Below are 21,175 nucleotides of genomic sequence, written 5' to 3'. Positions count from 1 at the left end.
CACACACACTTCACACTTCACTTCTTGCTTGACACTTAACTGACGAGACGATGGTGACCGATGGTGGAATAACAATTCCACGTCTTGTGGTTCTTGCTAATTGGTAGCAGCTCCTCTCCTTTTTTAGGAAAGACTGGCCTTGGTGAAGCCGATCTTTCCATAACTTCTCTCCATAATTTTTTGTTCTTTATTTAATGGGGAAACCAATATCCCATTAGCACTCTCTCGGTGCCAAGTTCTTAACATCTATATCACCCTTTCCGCTACTTTTCGCGCTCACCGATCCGTTAGTAGCCGTAACCAATACTAACGTGACTAAGGTTACTGGATTTATTCACAAGGAGATTACCTTTTTAGCAACCCTTTTAGGTTCTGTGATACCGAAACTATCAAAAATGTTCCAAAATAGTTTTATTAAAAAAAGAAATTACTCTTTCACCTTAAAATTTTTAAATATAAATAAAGGTTAGGAAGTTAGATGCAGTGACTGATTTATTTCTTTTTAACATCGGTTCATACCTTAGAAATATACAAATAAGAACAATGCTGCTACCTAACGTAAGCTATTTAACCACGACTTGTCTGGTGCATAGAGTAAAATAAGTACATTAATAAAATCTATATATTATAGTTATCTACTGTTTATACCATAGTACTCTGTGCAAGAAGCCCGGAGTCTGTGTCATATATTAATGTATTTTGACTGTATTATCTATGGTGTCAAAGTTGTGGATGTGATTGTGATTATTTACGGCAATTTATGCTCGAAATATATTACGAAGAAATCTAATGGAAGATGTTTAAAGTTAGTAAATAATTATTAAAAAATAAAAAACTAATTGACTATTAGTAATGATAATTGAAAACTTAGTTTCTCTCTAGAGCTTAAGCGCAAAAGAAATATAAAATATTTTTTAGTATTACCTACCGTACTATCAAAATAACAAAATGCCTGCCGTAACGTCCACAACAGCTGAAGATCAAAATGATGCTGATCAAAAAATGTGGAGTGCTCTTAAGAAGTATATTATACGCGAAAGACAAAGAAAAAAAGAAGGTAACATTTTTAACTATTCAATGTCATCTTCATTTGTTTTGTACTAGTATCTATTTTTGTATGATGTTTTAATTTTTAGAATATGAAGCGGAGGTCGAAGAGGAAAGAGCGAGGAAAGAACGAGAAGCTAGAGAAAGACAAGATGTGATGACGCTAGGTAAACGAATTTATTTATTACTGCCTAACCTGTGACATCTTGGTCCAATTAGTAACGTAAACCACATAGAAATAATAAATATATGCATCACGTCAAATGTCTTGACGCATGATGATGACATGCTATGTTTGTAATGCAGACACACAACACTAACACTAATAGATCTAGATCATGACATCAGTATTTCCTACACAAACATTGCTGTGTTGAACCCTTAACTTTTAGGGCAACAGTCAATACTGTCAAAAAAGGCGGTAAATGTTGAAATTCAAAGAAATTTGGGAAAAAGTATTGAATTTGTTTTAATTAAATAAATGGAGGTTGTATTTAGAATCGTTTGGCAGAAATTTAAGGGTGAAAAGGGGTGTGGAGAGATGGGGAAGTTCCCTCAATCCTTCCCATACCACTCGCAATACAAGGTAATGCACTATTCTTGAAAAAAAAAGAAATACCATAGACCTAACCTCAAAAACCCTTAACCCTTCAACCCTTGTAAACAAAATTTAAAATATTATGTAGGTAAGCATAGTTCTGAATTCTAGTTTTATATTTGAGGCAAAACAGATAATATATGAAAGTCCGTAAGTAAATAGTGTCTATTAGTGTACAAGATTTGGTTCTGTAGCATTGTTTTTATTGTTTTTCATTTTACAATACATATTTGAAAAAATTGTAGAAGAAACAAAAGAGCAAATTGAGCAATTAGAACAGAAGCTAAAACAGTTAGAGAAGGAAAAGCAGCAATTGTTCATGCAACTTAAAAGAGTACTTAATGAAGATGAAATCAGAAAGAGACAGCAACAAAAAGAAACAAAGTGAGTAAAATCATTAGAATGAAATTTTCATACTTAAATACATAATAACAATAGTTTATTGAAACTGAATACAGTTTACAGTTACAGTTTGATATAGATGTGGTTAATGTAATTAACTTAGTTGTTGTAAATTTTTGTTAATTTTTGTAAAACTTGACACTGGACTGTAATTTAATCAACAACTATCCTCCATTTCTTAAAGTTTTAGAGCAAAAACTTGTTATTTAACTGAGGTAGGATACGGCAGGAAAATTTGTGCTCAAAATATGGAGCAGCTCGACTGGGGTTGTACATTGACCTTACAGAAAATCAGAGCTAAATAATACTGTTTTTAAGCAGTGTTGTGTTCCTGTTGGTAGTTAAGTGACCAGAGCTCCTGGGGGAATTGGGGATAGGATCGGCAATGTGCTTGTGATGCTTTTGGTGTTGAAGACTATAGTCTATAAGCTACGGTAATTGCTTACCATCAAGTGAGCCGTATGCTTGTTTGCCAACCTAGTTATATATTTAATAAAAATTAGTCATGCATGATACTTCACTACATATTAATATTTTGTCTAGTGTACAATATTTTCAAGTTTAAAATATGATTAAACAAATACATGTAGATGTTGTTCAGAATGTACATTGTGTCACTGTGTTTAAGTGCATGTGGGTGTGTGTGTGGTAAATGGTTCAAATAAACACTTGATAAAAGAATTGTGTGACTTTATAGCTAAAGTAAATATTAAATTTCTTTTATTTTTCAGTGAAATGCAACCAATGAAGATGCCAATGGGTAACATCCAGATTCCCATGTTTTCCGTTCCAACGTCAATGGGTCAAGGAGAGCCACCTCCCTCACAAGGCAGAGCTCAACCATTATCAACACACATAATGAACAAAGTAAGTGTTTATTTTATATAGTAATATTATAAAGCAGAAGAGTTTATTCTTTCCTTCTTTGCTAATTTTTGTTAATCTATTTACCGGGGCTATAAAGCTATAAGTTTTGAAATGTCCTAAAAATTAGACAGTAAGCAAAAAGTTTATGTGGATTCTCTAGCTTATATAAAGAGTAATATAAAACATTGAATTGTTAGACATTAATATAAGTTTATTTATGCTTGTTTTCAGTTTAATTTTGAATAGTTAAAGTAAATTTTATTAAAGTTATTGTAGTATGAGCCAATATTATTGGAATAATAATTAGCTTAACTGCCATCAGTAATCACTTTAAAAATTTAATTTCTTCAAAGATAAATTAAAGGTATAGATAATAATTATAGAAAAAAATTGGTGGTCTGTAAAATTGGTTAACGGACGATAGTTTAACGTGACAACGTCATAACATAACATTAATAAAATGATTGCATACTTTTTAACCGACTTCAAAAAAAGAAGGAGGTTACTCAATTCGACCGTATATATATATATATTTTTTTTATGTATGTTCGGAGATAACTTCTTCGTTTATGAACCGATTTTGATAATTCTTTTTTTGTTTGAAAGGAGATATTCATAGTTTGGTACCATGATAAGGAAACCAAGATCTGATGATGGGATCCCAGAGAAATCGAGGGAAACTTTCAAAAATCGTAAGGGTGACTAGTAAATTTAATCATGTTTTCATTAAGTACTATAAAGCACTACTATTTAATAAAGGTCTGGAGTTGATCTGATGATGGAGAAGAAAGATAGTCGAGGGAACTCTTCAACAATTTATAGCAATTACCTGCTGTTTGAACTTAATTCGTTTCTATTGATGAGAACTTTGCATATGTATGAGTTATAAGTGCCATTACAGTCTGATGATGGAGACAAAAGATAGCCGAGGGAACTCTTTAACGATTTATAGCAATTACCTGCTGTTTGAACTTAATTCGTTTCTATTGATGAGAACTTTGCATATGTATGAGTTATAAGTGCCATTTCAGTCTGATGATGGAGACGAAAGATAGTTGAGGGAACTCTTCAATGACTTATAGCAATTACCTGCTGTTTGAACTTAATTCGTTTCTATTAATGAGAACTTTGCACTTATATGAGTTACAAGTGCCATAACAGTCTGATGATGGAGACGAAAGATAGTCGAGGGAACTTTTCAACGATTTATAGCAATTACCTGCTGTGTGATCATCTGTGTCGCAGGACCAGGTTTGATGATAGAGCCCATAAACACTCGAGGGAATTTCTCAACAATTTACAACAGCTACCTTTTGCTGTTTGACGACCGCTTCGATATAATGGTGCATGTGCCGTGTCGGCGGCGCCTAAACACCGACGGTCGCGGGTTCTATTCCCGCTCGGAGTGGATATTTATGTTTATACAAATATTTATTTTCGGTCTAGTTGTTAATCCTTGTGGTTCTCCCAACCTAACCTCAGAGAACACGCTAGGCTGTCAGTCCCGGTTGTTATTACGTACACCTGATAGCGAACTTTACTCATAGTATGTCGACGCGTTAGCGCAGCGGTCACAGCACCGGCTGTTGCGCTGGCGTTAGTGGGTTCAATCTCCGCGCACGACAGACATTTGTATTGGCCATATAGATGTTTGTCATGATCTGGGTGTTTGTGCTTGTGTATTGTGTATGTTTCCGAACCCCAGACATAAGAGAAAAAGCATCCTTGTTAGGTCTACCCATCACTAAAAATTATAAAATAAAATAATTTTTAACAAAAAAGAAACCGACTTCAAAAAGGAAACTAAAAAGTGAAAAATAAATTTACTTAGTACAAAGTAATTCGTATTTTGATTTAGTTAATCAGAAATGATTAAATAAATATTTTATAATTTTGAAGTTGGTGCCAAGTAAATACTACAACAACCTGGCTACAATACAAATACAAACAACACACACACAACAAACAAGTACAAAAAATATTATTAGATATGTCAAAACAATAATAGAATAATAACAGTATTCAACCTAATAGTCAATGAAACAAATTATGAAAGAACAGTCTCGATGCGGCACTCGTACGAGAAGGTGGCGTTCATATTTTTTATGTGTTTACATCGTCGGACGACCGATCGGCCTATATTGTTTACCAAGTTGCGGCGGTCGAGGTCATCCTCGACCGCTTTGCTTATAAACATCATTAGTGAATAATATGTCGATTATTGAATATTTAAGTGACAGTGAGATGTTTGAGGAGCAAGGAGATGTAGATAAAACGCAGAAAAGAATGAGAGAAGAAAGTGAAAGTGAGTGGACAGCCGTAGGACAGGGAAAAGAGAAAAAATTAAAAGAAAGCGAAAAAATTGAAGTTTACATTTCAAGTAAAGAAAAATTACCTAAACAGTTTTCTTTGGCTAGAATTCTTAAAGAACAAAACATTTCGGATATTATTAGGGTAAAATATTTAAATCCATTTAAAGTCAGAATAGATATAATTAGCGAAATAAGCGCACAAAAAATCGAAGAATGTCAGTATTTCAAAGATAAAAATTGGCGAATCCAGAAGGCGTTAGAAAGGAATTTTTCTTATGGAATTATAAGAGATGTAGACTTAGATTTATCGAATGAAAAAATTTTTGAAAAAATTAGATGTGACTTACCAGCTCAATTAATTTCCGCTTATCGTCTTAGTCGAAGGAATCTGACAGAACCGGGGTGGATACCCAGCGAAACTGTAAGGTTGTGCTTTAAAGGGGCTTTCATCCCTGCATATGTATATGTTGAAGAATTGAGAGTCAAAGTAGAAAATTACGAATTTCCAGTGACACAGTGCTCTCGTTGTTGGAAATTTGGACATCGTAAAGTTAGATGTCCTTCTTTGAAGATAGTGTGCCCGAAATGTTCAAAAAATCACGAAAATTGTGAAAATACAATATTTAAATGTGTCAACTGTTTCGGTAATCACATGGCATTGTCAAAAGTATGCCCTAAATTCTTAAAAGAGAAGAAAATAAGAAGTTTAATGTCTGAATTTAATTGTACCTACCGAAAAGCTCTTGAAACTTATGTACCACCCGAGGTATATGATCAAGAAGAGGAAAGAAAAGAAAACGAAGAAAGAAACGAAGAACAAGAAAGAAGTCGAGAAGGCGAACCTCTACTATCTCAAACGGAAAACTTAAATTGTCAAGATTATCCAACCCAAAATAGTAGCACATCAACCTATGCAGGCGTCACCAAAAAGAAAAAAATAATCAAAACGTCAAAACAATCTAAAAATATATATTCAAAAGACATACACCCACAATTTGTTTTTAATAATAACGCTCAGTCAGATAACGAAAGTATGGAAGGTAATCTTTGTCATGAAAAAATATCCCCAACGAGAAATCCAAATGATCACACAGCAAATGATTTTAATATTGGAGAATTATTAAGAAGATTGAAAGAAATTATATTCTTAAGAAGAGCAACGATGCAATCTAAGGTTGTAGCGGTATTTAAGTGTTGTATTGAATGGATTATAATTACGGTAGTAGAAAATGTATCAGAGTGGCCAATATTAAAACTGTTACTTGATTATTTACAACGTGAAAATGACTGAAATAAAAAATAAAAAAATTAAAATTAATTTGATGCAGTGGAATTGTCAAAGTCTCAAACCTAAGTTAGTTTTGTTAGAAAATCTTTTAGTTCAAGAAAATATCCACGTTGCGGTGTTGAGTGAAACATGGTTGGAACCGGAGAGTGCTCTGAAAATAAGCCATTATAACATATATCGGAAAGACAGGTATGATTCATATGGTGGGGTTGCAATTTTAACGCACAAATCAATAAAATCACAAGTACGTAATATTCATAACCGTAATACAGGTATAGAAATTTTATTAGTTAAACTATTTAATTGCGATGTAATAGAAAACATAATATCTCTTTATTGTCCACCTTCGGTCAACACCTGCCAACTTGACTGGGAGCATTTATTCGCGTCTTCAAGGAGTAAAACATTATTGCTTGGTGACTTTAATGGTCACCACACAAACTGGTCTAATAAAATTGATGCTAGAGGGAAGCAAATTATGGATGCGTTAATGTCCGATAATAGTTTTGTTACACTTAATAACGGGGATATAACGAGAATTAAACTTGTAAATGGTGTGATACAACAGTCATCACCTGATATTTCGTTTGCTTCAACGGATATCGCTCTCAGATTCGATTGGAGGGTGTTGAATGAAACCTTAGGAAGTGATCATTGTGTTATAAAAATTAATGCACATGTAAAAGCAGAACCGAAATGTATAGCTCGCAGGAATTTTAAGAAAGCGGATTGGAATTCTTATACCGAGTTACTTCAAACCTTATATTCTGACTTCATTATATCCAACGATTTACAACACGATTACAATAATTTTATAGACTACATGAACATTGCTGCTGATATTCATATTCCATTTGTTAAAATTTGTACAAATCCTACAAGTAATTTCTTGCCTCGCCCTTATTGGAATCAAATTCTTTCAAAATGTGTAGCAGAACGCCGTTTAGCACTGTCGCAATTTCGCCGTAATCCAACTCCCAATAATTTGACTTACTTACGGACTAAAATACGTACTTCTCAAAAGTTAATGCGCAAATTCAGATCACAGTCATGGCAGGCTATGTGTTCTTCTTTAAATGAGTCATCAACTCAAACAGAGATTTATAATAAACTGAAGTGGATAAAGGGCTACAAAGCATACGGTAATTATATTGATGTAGGAAAGGCCAATGAATTGTTAAAAAATTTAGCACCAGATTACGTACCCACTCACAAACAATCATTTTCATCCAGTAATATCAAATTAGAATCAGTTATAACTCTACATGAATTAGAAAAAAGCATTAAAGTGAAGGACACCTCTCCTGGATGTGACAACATATCGTATTCAATGATTAAGAATTTGCCGTTGAATGGTAAAGTTTTGTTGCTTTCTCTCTACAACAAGTTCCTCATTAAGTCATTTGTACCCATCCAATGGCAAGATATCAGTATAATACCAATACCAAAACCCGGACGTGATACACAAAATATTTCCTCGCTGAGACCAATTTCAATGATCTCATGCGTTTGTAAGGTTTTTCACACCGTTCTACTTAATAGATTAGAATGGTTCATTGAGAGAAACCATATTTTACCTGAGACTATTACAGGTTTCAGAAAATGCCATTCAACTCAACATAATCTTGCTTCTTTAGTCTCCAGAATACAGTTAGGGTTTACAGAAAAATATAGTACGGTATGCTGTTTCATCGATATAGACAACGCGTATAATAACGTTGATGTAAATAGTTTATTACATACTTTGGATAGACTAGGGGTAGGCACAAAAATCTGCAAATATTTAGAAAACTTTCTGAGAGATAGAATCCTTAAAATTCAAACAAATGAAAAACAAGTTTGTAGAAGTACTAGTCGTGGATTAGCACAGGGTGACCCTCTTTCGCCATTACTATTCAATATTGTAACTGCCTGTATATCTAAAAGCGCAAATAACGTGCATATTTCTCAATATGCTGATGATTTCCTTTTCTATACATCGCATGAAAATGTATTACAAGCTGCTGAAAGAATACAAATATCTCTAAATCTAGTTTCAGATACTATGTCAAAAATAGGCCTAGAAATTTCACCAATTAAAAGCAAAGTTATCATTTTTAAAACTAGTAACAAATCTTGCAATATCGAATTAAAAGTTAATGGAATATCATTAGAAATAGTAGATCATTACAAATATCTAGGACTTTGGCTTGATAAATCTTTAAGGTGGTCCAAGCACATAAACGAAATAAGTAGTAAAACTGTAAAATATATTAATATTTTTAAAATTCTAGCAGGTTCACAATGGGGCATACATCCACGTCATTTAAGACGACTTTATACATCTTTGGTCCGTAGTAAGTTAGATTATTGTTGTTTCCTATATGATAACAGCGCGCAGATACATTTAAAAAAATTAAATTTAATACAAAATCAGTTTTTACGTATCATAGGAGGGTTTATCAAAAGTACGGCAGTCCATGTCATGGAGTCTGAACTACACATTGAACCACTTTTATTTCGTAGATATTATTTGGCAGGTAAATTTTGGCTAAAATGTAAATCAACTGCAAATAGTGAAAGTATTAGGCTAGTAGAAGAATTAAAATATGCTTGCCAAAGTCTTTATTGGAGAAATAAGAAAAAGCCTTTATTAATAACAATCCACGAATGTCTTAAAGAAAATTATGTTAAAGCTAGTAGTAATTTAGATATGTTTAATTTACAAACATGGATGACAAGTTTTGACCTATGTAAAATAATACAACCAACCATAGAACAAATTAAAAAACCAAAAAAAATATATGACTTTGAAATATTAAGAACTATTTGTAATGATTCAATACAGCAAAACTTTCCAAATCACTATTATTTGTTTACTGATGGATCTAAAAACCAAAGCGATGTTGGAGCAGCAGTGTTTGATCCACAAAACGCATCCTCCGTTAAATTTAAAATAGATTGTAATATTTCCATTATGCATGTCGAATTAATTGCCATTGCGGAGGCTGTGTCATATATTAAGAGTGTTGATTATAGAGATTTTGTAGTTTTCACCGATTCGAGGAGTGCGCTTCAACATATTTCTCACTGTGGTTATCCTGGTTTCCGGGGTGTCCCAATTGCTTATGACATTATAGAGACTATAACCGAGCTCCACACAAACAATAAAAATGTTACGTTGCAGTGGATACCTTCTCATATTGGCATTGCGGGAAACGAAAAGGTTGATAAATTGGCTAGGGAAGCAGGGATTGATGGTATACCTTATCAGTGTTTACCTCTCTATTCCGATATTTTAATTAAGTTGAAAGCAATTGTAATAAAATTTTGGCAGGAATACTTCGACGAAAGATCAAAAAGTAAAGGTATATGGTATAGAACCATACAGCCAACTTTATGCAACCATCCTTGGTTTCTTGGTGCCAATATGAGCAGATCCGAAACTGTAACTGCCTTCAGGCTGCGATCCGGACATATTCCGTTAAACAGCTTTGCTGCATTAATGGGCAAATCTACATCACCAACTTGTTTAGAATGCGATAAAATAGAAGATGTGCTGCACATAATGGCTGAATGCGTCCGGAACGAAGCAGAAAGGGCAGAATTTCTTGTAAGAATTAATGTAAATACTTTTGATACTGGCATATGGAATAGTATTCTTGCCTTTCCAACGTCTGGAGAGGCAAGGATGCTATACAGATTAGTATTAATAGGTTTAAGACGTCGATATTTGTAGATTACTTTAGAAATTAATTATATAGTAGCTCACATAGGGGTGACATGATCACTTCGTGATCAAACTCCTTAAAAAAAAATAATAAAGATTTAAAAAAAAAAAAAATTATGAAAGAAAACTGAATACAACATACGAGTAGATACTAGAGTAGTTATTATTTTACTTGGCACCGACTTCAAAATTATAAAATATTTATTTAATCATTTCTGATTAACTAAATCAAAATACGAATTACTTTGTACTAAGTAAATTTATTTTTCACTTTTTAGTTTCCTTTTTGAAGTCGGTTTCTTTTTTGTTAAAAATTATTTTATATGAATAAAATTAAATCATTTTTATTGAATTACCACTATTTTGTATCAATTCAGCCTATGGCATTCTACTGCTGGACATAAGCCTCCCCAAGTTCGCGCCAGACATCCCAGTTTTCCGCAATCCTCATCCAGCCTACACCGGTAATCTTACGTAGATCGTCGGTCCAACAGGCCGGAGGACGTCCCACACTGCGTTTGCCAAGACGCGGTCTCCACTCCAGGACCCGTCTACTCCAACGGCCATCCGTCCTGCGACACAGATGACCCCCACTGCCACTTCAACTTGCTAATTCTGTGGGCTACGTCGGTTACTTTCGTTCTCTCGCGGATAGTCTCATTTCTAATCCTATCTTCGAGAGAGACCCCAAGCATAGCCCGTTCCATTGCACGTTGCGCGACTTTAAGTTTGTGGCCCAGTCCCTTCGTCAGTGTCCACGTCTCGGCTGCGTATGTTAACACAGGCAGGACGCATTGCTCGAAGACTTTTGTCTTCAAGCATTGCGGAATCTTCGAAGTGAAGACTCGACGAAGCCTGCCAAACGCCCAGCCCAACCGAATCCTTCTGTCGGGCTCCTTCTGGAAGTTGTTGCAGCCTAGTTGGATAGTATGGCCTAGGTAAATATAATCCTGAACAACTTCGAGAAGAGTACTATCGACCGATACCAGTCTCGGTATTTTGTTTTACTTTTGTTTTGTCCAAGTTCATACAGAGATCGACACGCTGGGAGGACTCGTTTAGGCCTGCCAGTATGTGGCCTAACTCATTCAACGTCTCTGCAAAGATGACAATATCGTCGGCGAAACGAAAGCGAGAGATGAATTCACCGTTGACGTTAATGCCTCGTTCTCCCCAATTTAGGGTCTTAAAGACATCCTCCAGCGCAGTGGTAAACAGTTTCGGTGATATTACATCTCCCTGTCTTACCCCACGCCGTAGGGAAATGGGTTCTGTTCTCTGGTCCTGGACATGAACGGACAGACTATTTTGTATGGATACCTTTTATTTGCACTCATTAATTCAAATATCTTTAATTCTTTAACGAACAGATTATTTTAACTATAACTTTTATACATGTTTGCTATTTAACTTCTCCAAACTGTGTTATTCTGTTAAGGATAAGACAATGATAGGAAAAGTAGGAAACGAATGGGAGTGTTTCAAGTTTAATGTACCTCGAAAAAGTCAAATCGATGGTTGTTCCTCTCAGCGTTGTTGACTTATCAACATCTGATGCGCGATCACGAGCGACGGTCAACGTTTGCAAGTGTTGCAAACCAGTTCATATTCTTCTCTGCAAAGTTGTCGATTTTCTTTGATAAAGCAATGCTCATCATCATCAGATCATCTTCAACTTTGCCGCAGTTATGGGCTTGAGATCATTCTTTAACCACAGTCTGTTGTCGCAAACCGAGCAAGTGTAGCCGTAGTGGTTGTCCAGAAAAGTCGATGTAAATCTCATGATCAAAGATTTCCATTTAGTGTTCCAGGAAGATTGTGGCTGTTGTACTTCAATTCGATTTGAAGAAGTGCCTAGTGCAGTGATTTGTGCTGTTTCTGCTGCTAAAGATTGACGTTGTTGGTTTGTTAGCTGTCGTTCAGTACTATTTTGGACATCGTTTAACCTTCCTGCGGAACGAGAAGAGGATGCAGTAGTTTATTCTAATGAACCACTGACGAGAGCCACGTTAGCAACTTTGCGTAGCCTGTAGTTATGTTTTCTTCCGGTATCTGATATCTTCGAAGCTATCGACTGTGCAGGAGTTCTGGATGCTGCAATGCGCTGTCTGTACTCACTTTATCTCTGTGCACTTGATTTTGGAGTAGCGATTGTTGGTGGCTCAACGAATGGGGTTGCAGATGTTGAAGCGGCAGCATTTTGCGTCTCAACGGGTGTATTACTTCTCGAAGGTAGTGGCAGATTTGTGAGATCCATATGCTCGTCAGGTTTACCAGCCATTGGATAAATTGTAGGCGGTTCTGCAAAGAAAATGTTGATAATGTATTGTAAAAATTTGTAAGAAATATTTTAAAATTATTTTTATAAAGGTAATATACTTCTTAAGAGATTGTTAATCTAAATTCAATAACTTGTAATTAATTTAAAAAACTGGCTTTTGGCTATAAACATATACATAATTATGAACAAGTTTTCATTGAAATAAACTATAATCAAATATCTATCATCAATTATATGAATCACTTTAATTTTTTAGTCAATTGTAACATAACCTATTATTACTGCCCTCACCGACAGTTGCTACTTTTTTTTTAATAATAAAAGATTAAATACTTAAAATTATACTATTAATCAGATTTTTTATATGAAATAATTAACCTTTATTGCCGAAATTGTTGTTATAATAAGCAATGAAAATCACACTTTTCACTTCACTTTATAAATAGTCGACGAAACAGCTCACGTGTAGATGTAAGTTGTGTGCTGCTGCCATTGATCTATAAAAAACCTATAGATCAATGGCTGCCGCTGTCTTACTTCTCCTCGGACGCATAGGCCAGTCGGGTTGAAGAGAGATAGATGCGGCGCAAGCGTACAATGAGCGTAACGGGACATTATTAGACGTTGTCACGTCAAAATCATATATTAATACGCTAAGGTTAAGATGTTTGCCATATCATTTTATATATAGTTGTTTGCTCTACAGGCATTCACAACAAAAAATAAATAAATTATTATAGCCTTTGTTATTAATTATTAAAATTATATATATGACGGCTTTAATTTTGAAACAACGTCAACATCATTGACCGTTGGTAAATTTTTTACTTATTTAGAATGAATTATTTGCACGGGTGTTGTTAGTTAGAAATAATATTTTAATTGACGGTTCAATTTTTGCAAAAATGCTGCTTAATGTTTCTGCTTGTATATTTTTTTATTTAAGTACCATACCTTGTCAAAGTTATTTTGCGATTATTTTTAAAACAAAAGATCCATAAGTTAGCTTATGTTATGTTTAGTCTATTTTTTAGTGATTATATAAGGTGTGTACAAATAATTTAATTTTAATTTTGCAATATATATATTTATCAAGCATTTATTTGCTTTATATAACAATTACGCTTTTTATAATTATTCATTCAAGCGAATGTTGTGTACACCTCATATAATGTGTTTTTCTCTTTGTTCAAGAGTAAGCACTCAAACTACATGTTGTTTTCACAACAGCAGAGCTTAGTGAGGCCGATACAGTCGAATGTAAAACGACCTAGAAGTCCGTCACCAACGTATGCTCTGTACGCACATAGATTACATCAACCTCCAATGAAACATCAAGCTGTATATTCTGATCACAGTAAGTTGAAAACTTAATATATTTATTAATATTTTTTATGAAAAAATACGAATATGTCTATTTCAAATTAGGGACATTAAATTTGGATTCTAATTATTTGAAACTTTCAAAAAAAGAATTGTTAAAATTGGTCCCGGCGTTGTTGAGTTATGCGCTTACTAACACATTTTGCGATTCATTTTTTATATTATAGATACATATATACAACAATTGTTCGTTTAATAGTATTAGATTTAACAACGTGTTTTAAAATGAAGTTAAAGCCTACTTTTATTAGTACTAATATAATCTAGTGATACGATAGGAGACAACACATTGTTATCTCAACCAACATTTTCTTTTTTATATTTTTACATTTCGTTATTAGAATAATGGATGATTGGGAATATTTGGCAAACGAAAAAATAAAACACCTTGACAGGTACAAAGTTTATTACCAAAATGTCAAACTCAGTCATTTTTAGTACAGTGAAACATCGATATAACAAATCGGAGGGGAGCAAGAAAATATTCGTTATATAAAGTAATTCGTTGAACTGAGGTTTGTTATGTTGAGCTTAGGTTGGTCTAAAATTCGTTATAAAGAGGTAAAAAAAAATAGTTTTATTTACCTCAACATTATGTACTCATCTTGTTATAGTGAACAACTTCTACTAATACATACTTATTTATTGTGTAATTGTTTTAATGTATCTACTTAAACACTTATTGTCTCAAATATAAGTAGACAGACAATTCACTTTTAAACATTATCCTTTTTGAGGTAGGGCACAGCAGGAATTATCCTGCTCAAAATTTGGCTCAGCCTGTCTTGGGTAGTATCTCGACCTTACAGAAGATCACAACAAAATTATACTGCTCTCAAGCAGTCTTGTGATTCTATGGTGAGTAAGAGTAGTCAAGAGTTCCTGGGGAGGTAGGGTCGACTACACGTGATGCTTCTAGTGTTGCAGGCGTGTATAGCCTACTGTAATCGCTTACCACAGGTGGGCCGTACAATTTTATTTTACCCCAGTAGTATAAAAAATATATAGGATAAGTAAATTATGAATCTTTTGCAGAAGTAGAGGATGGTCGTATGGGCCGCCAAATGGCGCGCGCAGTTCTTTGGACCAGTGAGTGTCATTAACGCTAGGTGGCAACACTGTCGCTTCTCCTTCCACACTTAAAACATTTTGCCATATCATTTGACAGCGATTAATGTAGCATTATAGGATTTATGTTATCTACAAAATTATAGTAATTAATTCGATTAATTTTATATAGAGAAAGAGTAGAGAGAAATTTCTATAGCAAATTTTTTTTAAATACTTTTAATTCAGAAGGAATTTAGTGTGTGCAAAATATTTCAAAATATATAAATTTTATTAAAATAATAATACCTTTTAAGAAATTGTTGTCTAAAATTAAGAATTTCCGAAAAATACGTTACTTACGTATTAGTAAAATTACTAATCTCACAATTTTTTACTTTGCGAATAAGATTTTAATTTTTTTGTAAGCCATATAGGCTTAAAATATTAACATTTTTTTTTATGTGCGTAGTGTAGTCAATTTGATTAAATCACGTTTTTTTTTTTATATAATAAAGATTAGGTTAGAACAAACGAACTTTTATTTTTGCACACATGTCGTCATTGAACGTTCATAACCAAAATAATCGTTGAATATATGGGGCGTAATTCCTAACTCTTACTAAAATCGCTGTCAAAATTAATGGCAATATGGCTACATGTTTCACAAATTAACAATTTTTTCTATTGACATTCTTTTTGTCGCTTTTTGAGTTTTCTACTCGTGCAATTTTCTGTTATACTTCATTATTTAAAATTTTGACCTTATAAAAATAAACTTAATACCATCTCATTAATTTTTAATCTTCAACACCTTTTTCATTTGTCTTTTTTTAATCTTTTCTCCATGTTTATTTTATTTGTGGTAAGGTACAGTGTGAATGGTTCATTATTTGTAAACTTAAATGTTTAAACCTTCAATAAATAGTAGTTGCTCAGATGATTTAATTGTTTTTGTACCTATTGATATCTCTTGAATTCAAATAGAATCTTCATTTATCATTATAGTTTTTTTTTAAATCATCTTTGTAACATAATATTTATTTTCATGTGATGTACAAAATGTGATCATCATACAACTACTAAAACTAGTATTACTTCTTATAACATCATTGACTAACTAAATATGGATTATATGTAGTAATTTTAATTGTAATAGAATATAGAACGTAAACGTTATGAACGTAAGTATTTTAAATCTTGTATCTAAAATTAGAAATTTAATTAAGATGAAAAAATCTTACCCTGTTAAAAATGATACATAGATCAATCTTAAGACGTCTTAGTAGCATAAAAATTGGCATCGAAATTATTTTTTTAATGGTAAGGTAATTCTGTACTTATAGTATGGTATCGTTAGGTGCACTTAATTCGATAAGCCTTTGACAGTTTAACCCCTTTCACTAATTCTTCTATAATAATATTGTAAAATAAAAGTTTCTTTTTCATTTCCATAATCTCATAATCATCTACTGATCCGATTTAAAAAATATTCTTCTTTAGAAGTCTGTTTATCGAAACAATTTGTAATATTGTATATTAAACAATTGTAATATTATAGGCAAAATTATATCTGATAGAAGTAAAAATTGAGATATTTGCATCACAAATTAATGAACATAATGTAAAGATTAATTTAAACGTTTAATACTAATATACAGAGTCACCACAATACGCGTCAAACGTCAGCGGATCGGGGGTGTCGTCGGGGTACTACGCGATGCCGACATCTGGTGTAGTGGGGGTAGTCGCAGAACGCCCCCCACCCCTTCTATACGCACACCATGGACATACGCCACACGCACACACCCCCCATACGCCACATACGCCCCACCAACCCCATCAACCACATCAACCCCACCATACTAACCTTATGTATGCCCCTGCTCAACCACAACTATATCTCGACATGTTGAAAAACAGAGATGGCCAGCAACATCCTGAACCGAAGAAAGAGGCGCAGGTATGTCTTTTATTTAATATATATGTTAAATCTGTTATTTAATATAAATAGCTGAAATAGCTGGTGTCCAGTCATCTGAGTACTAGGAGACTAGTGGTGTACAAGAGAGCAGTAGTTAAGAGCAGAGTTAGAGAGAGCAGTAGTTATGCGAACGACAGCACCGGGGACGCCTTATACACAGGCCATCCAGTCTAAAATCGAGTCTCTTTTACCCAAAGTCTCGCAATGGGGGCGACTTATTCTAGTCCAGTTTAACCCCAATAAGACTCAAAATTGCGCGTTTACCGCTAAAAAAATCACCCTTTGTCGTTCCTCTCAAATTTGAAGGCACTCCCCTAATCGCCTCGGTCGGTATTGAAAAACTTGGCGTCGACATATCGAGCAATGTGCAATTTCGTGGTCATCTGGAGGAAAAGGCTAAACTAGCCTCGAAGAAACTTGGTGTGCTCAGTAGAGCGAAGCAGTATTTTATGCCTTCCCACCGCCTATAATTATATAAGGCGCAGATCCGGCCCCACATGGAATACTGCTCTCACTTGTGGGCTGGGGCGCCCTAATATCAGCTCCTACTGTTTAACCGTGTTCAGCGCCGAGCGGCTCGAATCGTTGACGACAAGATTCTCTCCGATCGGCTCGATTCTTTGGCGCTTCGTAGAGATGTCGGGTCACTCTGCATCTTATACTGTATCTACCACGCTCTGATGAATTTTTCGGACTAATACTTACAGCAGAATTCCACCACCGGACATCGCGTCAAAATTTCAAATTTCACCCACATCACCTCGATGTTCGGAGGTCTACGATAGCTCGATTTTTGCGCCATTTTCTGACGCGCACGACCACTATGGAACCAGCTGCCACCTACGGTGTTTGCGAACCGATACGATTTAGGGACCTTCAAAAGAAGAGCATATTCCTATTTGAAAGGCCGGCAACGCGCCCGCTAATCCTCTGATGTAGCGGTGAGTCAACTGTCCGTTTACCCCCGTCTTCTATAAAAAAATAAAAATAAAGTTAAGTGTCTCTATGAGGGTTCCCAGAACCGGTCTGTATTTGATAATCGGTTTTTTTTATTACTTTGTCTCACCGGAACCGGGATTTCTCAGTTATTTCGTTATTTTCGGTTCTTTTTAATTTTTATTATGTAAAATAAGTGTTATTCTACAATTCACACAGTTATACGAGGATAGTGTAGCTTCCCAACAGTGAAAGAATTTTTCAAATCGGTTCAGTAGTTTCGGAGCCTATTCAATGCAAATAAACCTTTCTTCTTTATAATATGATTTATAAATTATGTGCCCAAAGTTACACTAAACACGATGTGTCTAGTTTCTGGCTACAATGACACGGGTGTCCAACATGTATGATGTTCAGTCACCTGGGTATCAGGAGACTAGTTGTTATCAATAGAGTAGTAGTTAAGTGTCTCTATCAATATCATCAATAATTACAATTATGTGTACGACGTTATGCCAACATAATGTTTCAAGTTTTTGGCTATACTGACACTACAGTCCCATATGTATAGTGTCTCATCGTCTGGATACCAGGAGACTAGCAGTGCAAGCAAGTGGGAAGTAGTTGTCTATCAATGTCTTCAGTAATATGAATTATGTGAAAGTAGACTGACACTAGATGTGACTTCTGGCTAGACTGTCACTGGTGTCCTAAATCTACGGTATCCAGTCGTCTGGATACTAGGAGATTAGCAGTGAACTAGTGATCGGTTAGTTTAGTTATAGGTGTCTTTGGTGTTCAGCCAGTGATAGCGTTCGGTGACTAGTCATGTTTAGTGTCCATATCATCAATAATATTACTTGTGTTCTTGAATTTACTATTTGTAACTAATATTTATTTATCATGCCAACACGATGTGTTAAGCTTCTGGTTACATATCTCATTAATATGGTATCCAGTCAGCTAGTTACTAGGAGATTAGTGCTAAGCAATACAGCAATAGTTAAGTGTCTCTTCGGTGTTCAGCCACAGGTTTTAATCGGTCTGAGTGAGGGTCACCACCCAGTGGTCAGCAGTGGGGTCGCTTATGCCCAACCACCACCATCCAGTCGCCACCTCGCCATACATCCAGCGCCTCAGCACGGAAATATGCAGGTATGACTTTAGAAATTTTATTTAGGTGGGGCACATCAGGACATATTTTGCTCAAATATTGGAGCAGCCAGATTGAGGAAGTAACTCAACCTTACAGAATATCACAGCTAGATAACACTGCTCTGTGTGTTGTGTTCCATACAAGAAACTGGGATATTAAATTGTAGAGTTTTTAGATAAATTGGTTTTAGCCAACCCGTAGTGGAGCAGTGTGGTGGATTAATGTCCGATCCATCTCCTACGTGGCGAAAGAGGCGTATACTCAGTAGTAGGATGTCAAAGCTAAAACAATCAATCAAACAAATTTCTAAAAATGCCTAAAAATATGTAACATTAATTTCATTGTATCAAAAACTTTTTTTATATGCTATTTACAAGTTTTACTAGTGTAATAACTTAAACATCTAACTTAAATTTTTAGGCACTAATAATTTTAGATAAGCTTTAGTAAATAAAATAACATTAAATTGTTTCAGAATACGAAGCCAGGCAGTATCACCCAAGGTTACCCCGTGCAACAGTCAAACCCCAATGTACAAAATCCCAATATATACCCCAACAGACACCGCTATTAGCTAATGATCTTACGGCGACACACCAGCGTACAGTCTCATCAGTCAAATGTTATCACACATACTCGATTATATAAAGCTTAGTTACGCAGAGACGAATTTTGGGTATCTTTGGTGGAAAGACTGGCATTTAGTTGGGTAATCATGTGGTCGTACAATGATTGGTCAGTCGTACTTCTTACTGTAACTCTACCTCTAAAGAAAGGGTATATATTTGTTGAAAATATCCTCAAGATTATTCGACGCTGTTGAAAAAAATTCTTAGGGGTTTTCTATATATCGCTTAGTGTTTCAAAGCACTATCAGATACAGAAAAACCTTACATTATACCTACACCTTAAATTAGACATATTCCACTTACGGCTTCATATAACTTATTCATCGAATTATAAAAGCACTAGCAGAGCCCTGAAGTATAAACGAATTCAAATATTTTTAAACCATTACAAGTTGCACAACTTAGGCGACTCATACCTACGCGCCGTGCGACGTGGCGCCGTTGCATTTGATTTTACACTATTTCCTAAATTATTTGTCCAAATTAAAAGCTTTAAAAGATAAAGTTTATCTTCACAAAATTGTTTTTTTAATAAAGTATTTTTCATTCGCAACGATTTATATGCTTGGCTATACTGCTGCAATAAAACCCATCTTTTATTTCTTTGTAATCTTTTATTCGTTGCGAAGTTATTTTAAAACTATGATATCTTCTAAGATATTCATTGAAATCAGACGATGTCAAGAAGTTATTTAAAAAATATATTTGTGATTAATAACGTATTTATTTCAATAAGAATTATCATGACTACTACCATAAAAAAAAAACGTGAAAATGAGTTAATATTAAAAGATAGATATTTTTTTGAACTTTTAATGGCGATCAATTCTGTCATATATATATATATATATATATATATATATATATTGGATAGCAAGGGAAGCTCTCAAAAAATAAAAAATCCCGTTTTCGTAACACTTCTTCTTAGTGCTCTACTCCTATTGGTCGTAGCGTGATGCTATATATATAGCCTTCCTTGCTAAATGGACTGTTCAACATAAAAAGAAAATTTTCATTTCGAACCAGTAGATCAAGTGGAACCAGAACGCGACATTAGCGCGTTTAAACATATAAACAAACAAACTATGCCACTTTGTAATATTAGTATAGATATAGGTGTTGAATTTTTTTTATAATTTTAAATTCTGTTAAAATTATATTTAAATGTAGTTTTGTGATTACATAAGAAACCGCAGTGTCAGTGGCTTACTAATAAATATCATTAAACATAGTTTTATGTAAAATATAAAGAACCTACTTAAGATTACAATAAATAGCATATAATGTAATAAAGTTTTAATTACTAATCACGAATTTTTTTTTATAATTTTTTTATATTGTGTTAAGTTATTATAAAATACAAATGCCAAATTGTTATCAATCATAACAATATAATTAAAAAAAAAATGTAAATACGGTGACTTGTCGGACAGTAAACCTGTTGATAAAATAGTGAACCAGTTTAAGTCTTTAACGTTATACTGTGATTATGTAAACCAAGAAATGAAATTAAAAAATAAATCGCAATATGACTAT

General features: G+C 34.1%; 1 protein-coding gene across 1 annotated transcript; it reads left to right on the top strand.

Annotated features, from left to right (window-relative positions):
• The first annotated feature begins 647 nt into the window (after nt 1-647).
• On the top strand, nt 648-20,233 carry LOC123654229 (putative uncharacterized protein DDB_G0291608). The gene is made up of 10 exons (XM_045590145.1): nt 648-805; nt 919-1,057; nt 1,137-1,214; nt 1,891-2,029; nt 2,779-2,914; nt 13,699-13,861; nt 14,923-14,976; nt 16,596-16,897; nt 18,881-19,009; nt 19,486-20,233. Exons 1-10 carry the CDS (start codon nt 797-799, stop codon nt 19,582-19,584), a joined length of 1,248 nt encoding a protein of 415 aa, XP_045446101.1. The 5' UTR covers nt 648-796; the 3' UTR covers nt 19,585-20,233.
• Nucleotides 20,234-21,175: the final 942 nt, after the last annotated feature.

This window comes from Melitaea cinxia, chromosome 6 (assembly GCF_905220565.1).
Source record: "Melitaea cinxia chromosome 6, ilMelCinx1.1, whole genome shotgun sequence".
NCBI lineage: Eukaryota > Metazoa > Arthropoda > Insecta > Lepidoptera > Nymphalidae > Melitaea > Melitaea cinxia.
The sequence above is the reverse complement of the archived record's forward strand: the minus strand, read 5'-3'. Positions and strand labels throughout refer to the sequence as shown.

Coding starts and splice junctions, on each gene's coding strand:
- LOC123654229 (XM_045590145.1), top strand. Junction 2,030..2,778: donor CAGCAACAAAAAGAAACAAA/GTGAGTAAAATC, acceptor TTTATTTTTCAG/TGAAATGCAACCAATGAAGA. Junction 2,915..13,698: donor CAACACACATAATGAACAAA/GTAAGTGTTTAT, acceptor TCTTTGTTCAAG/AGTAAGCACTCAAACTACAT.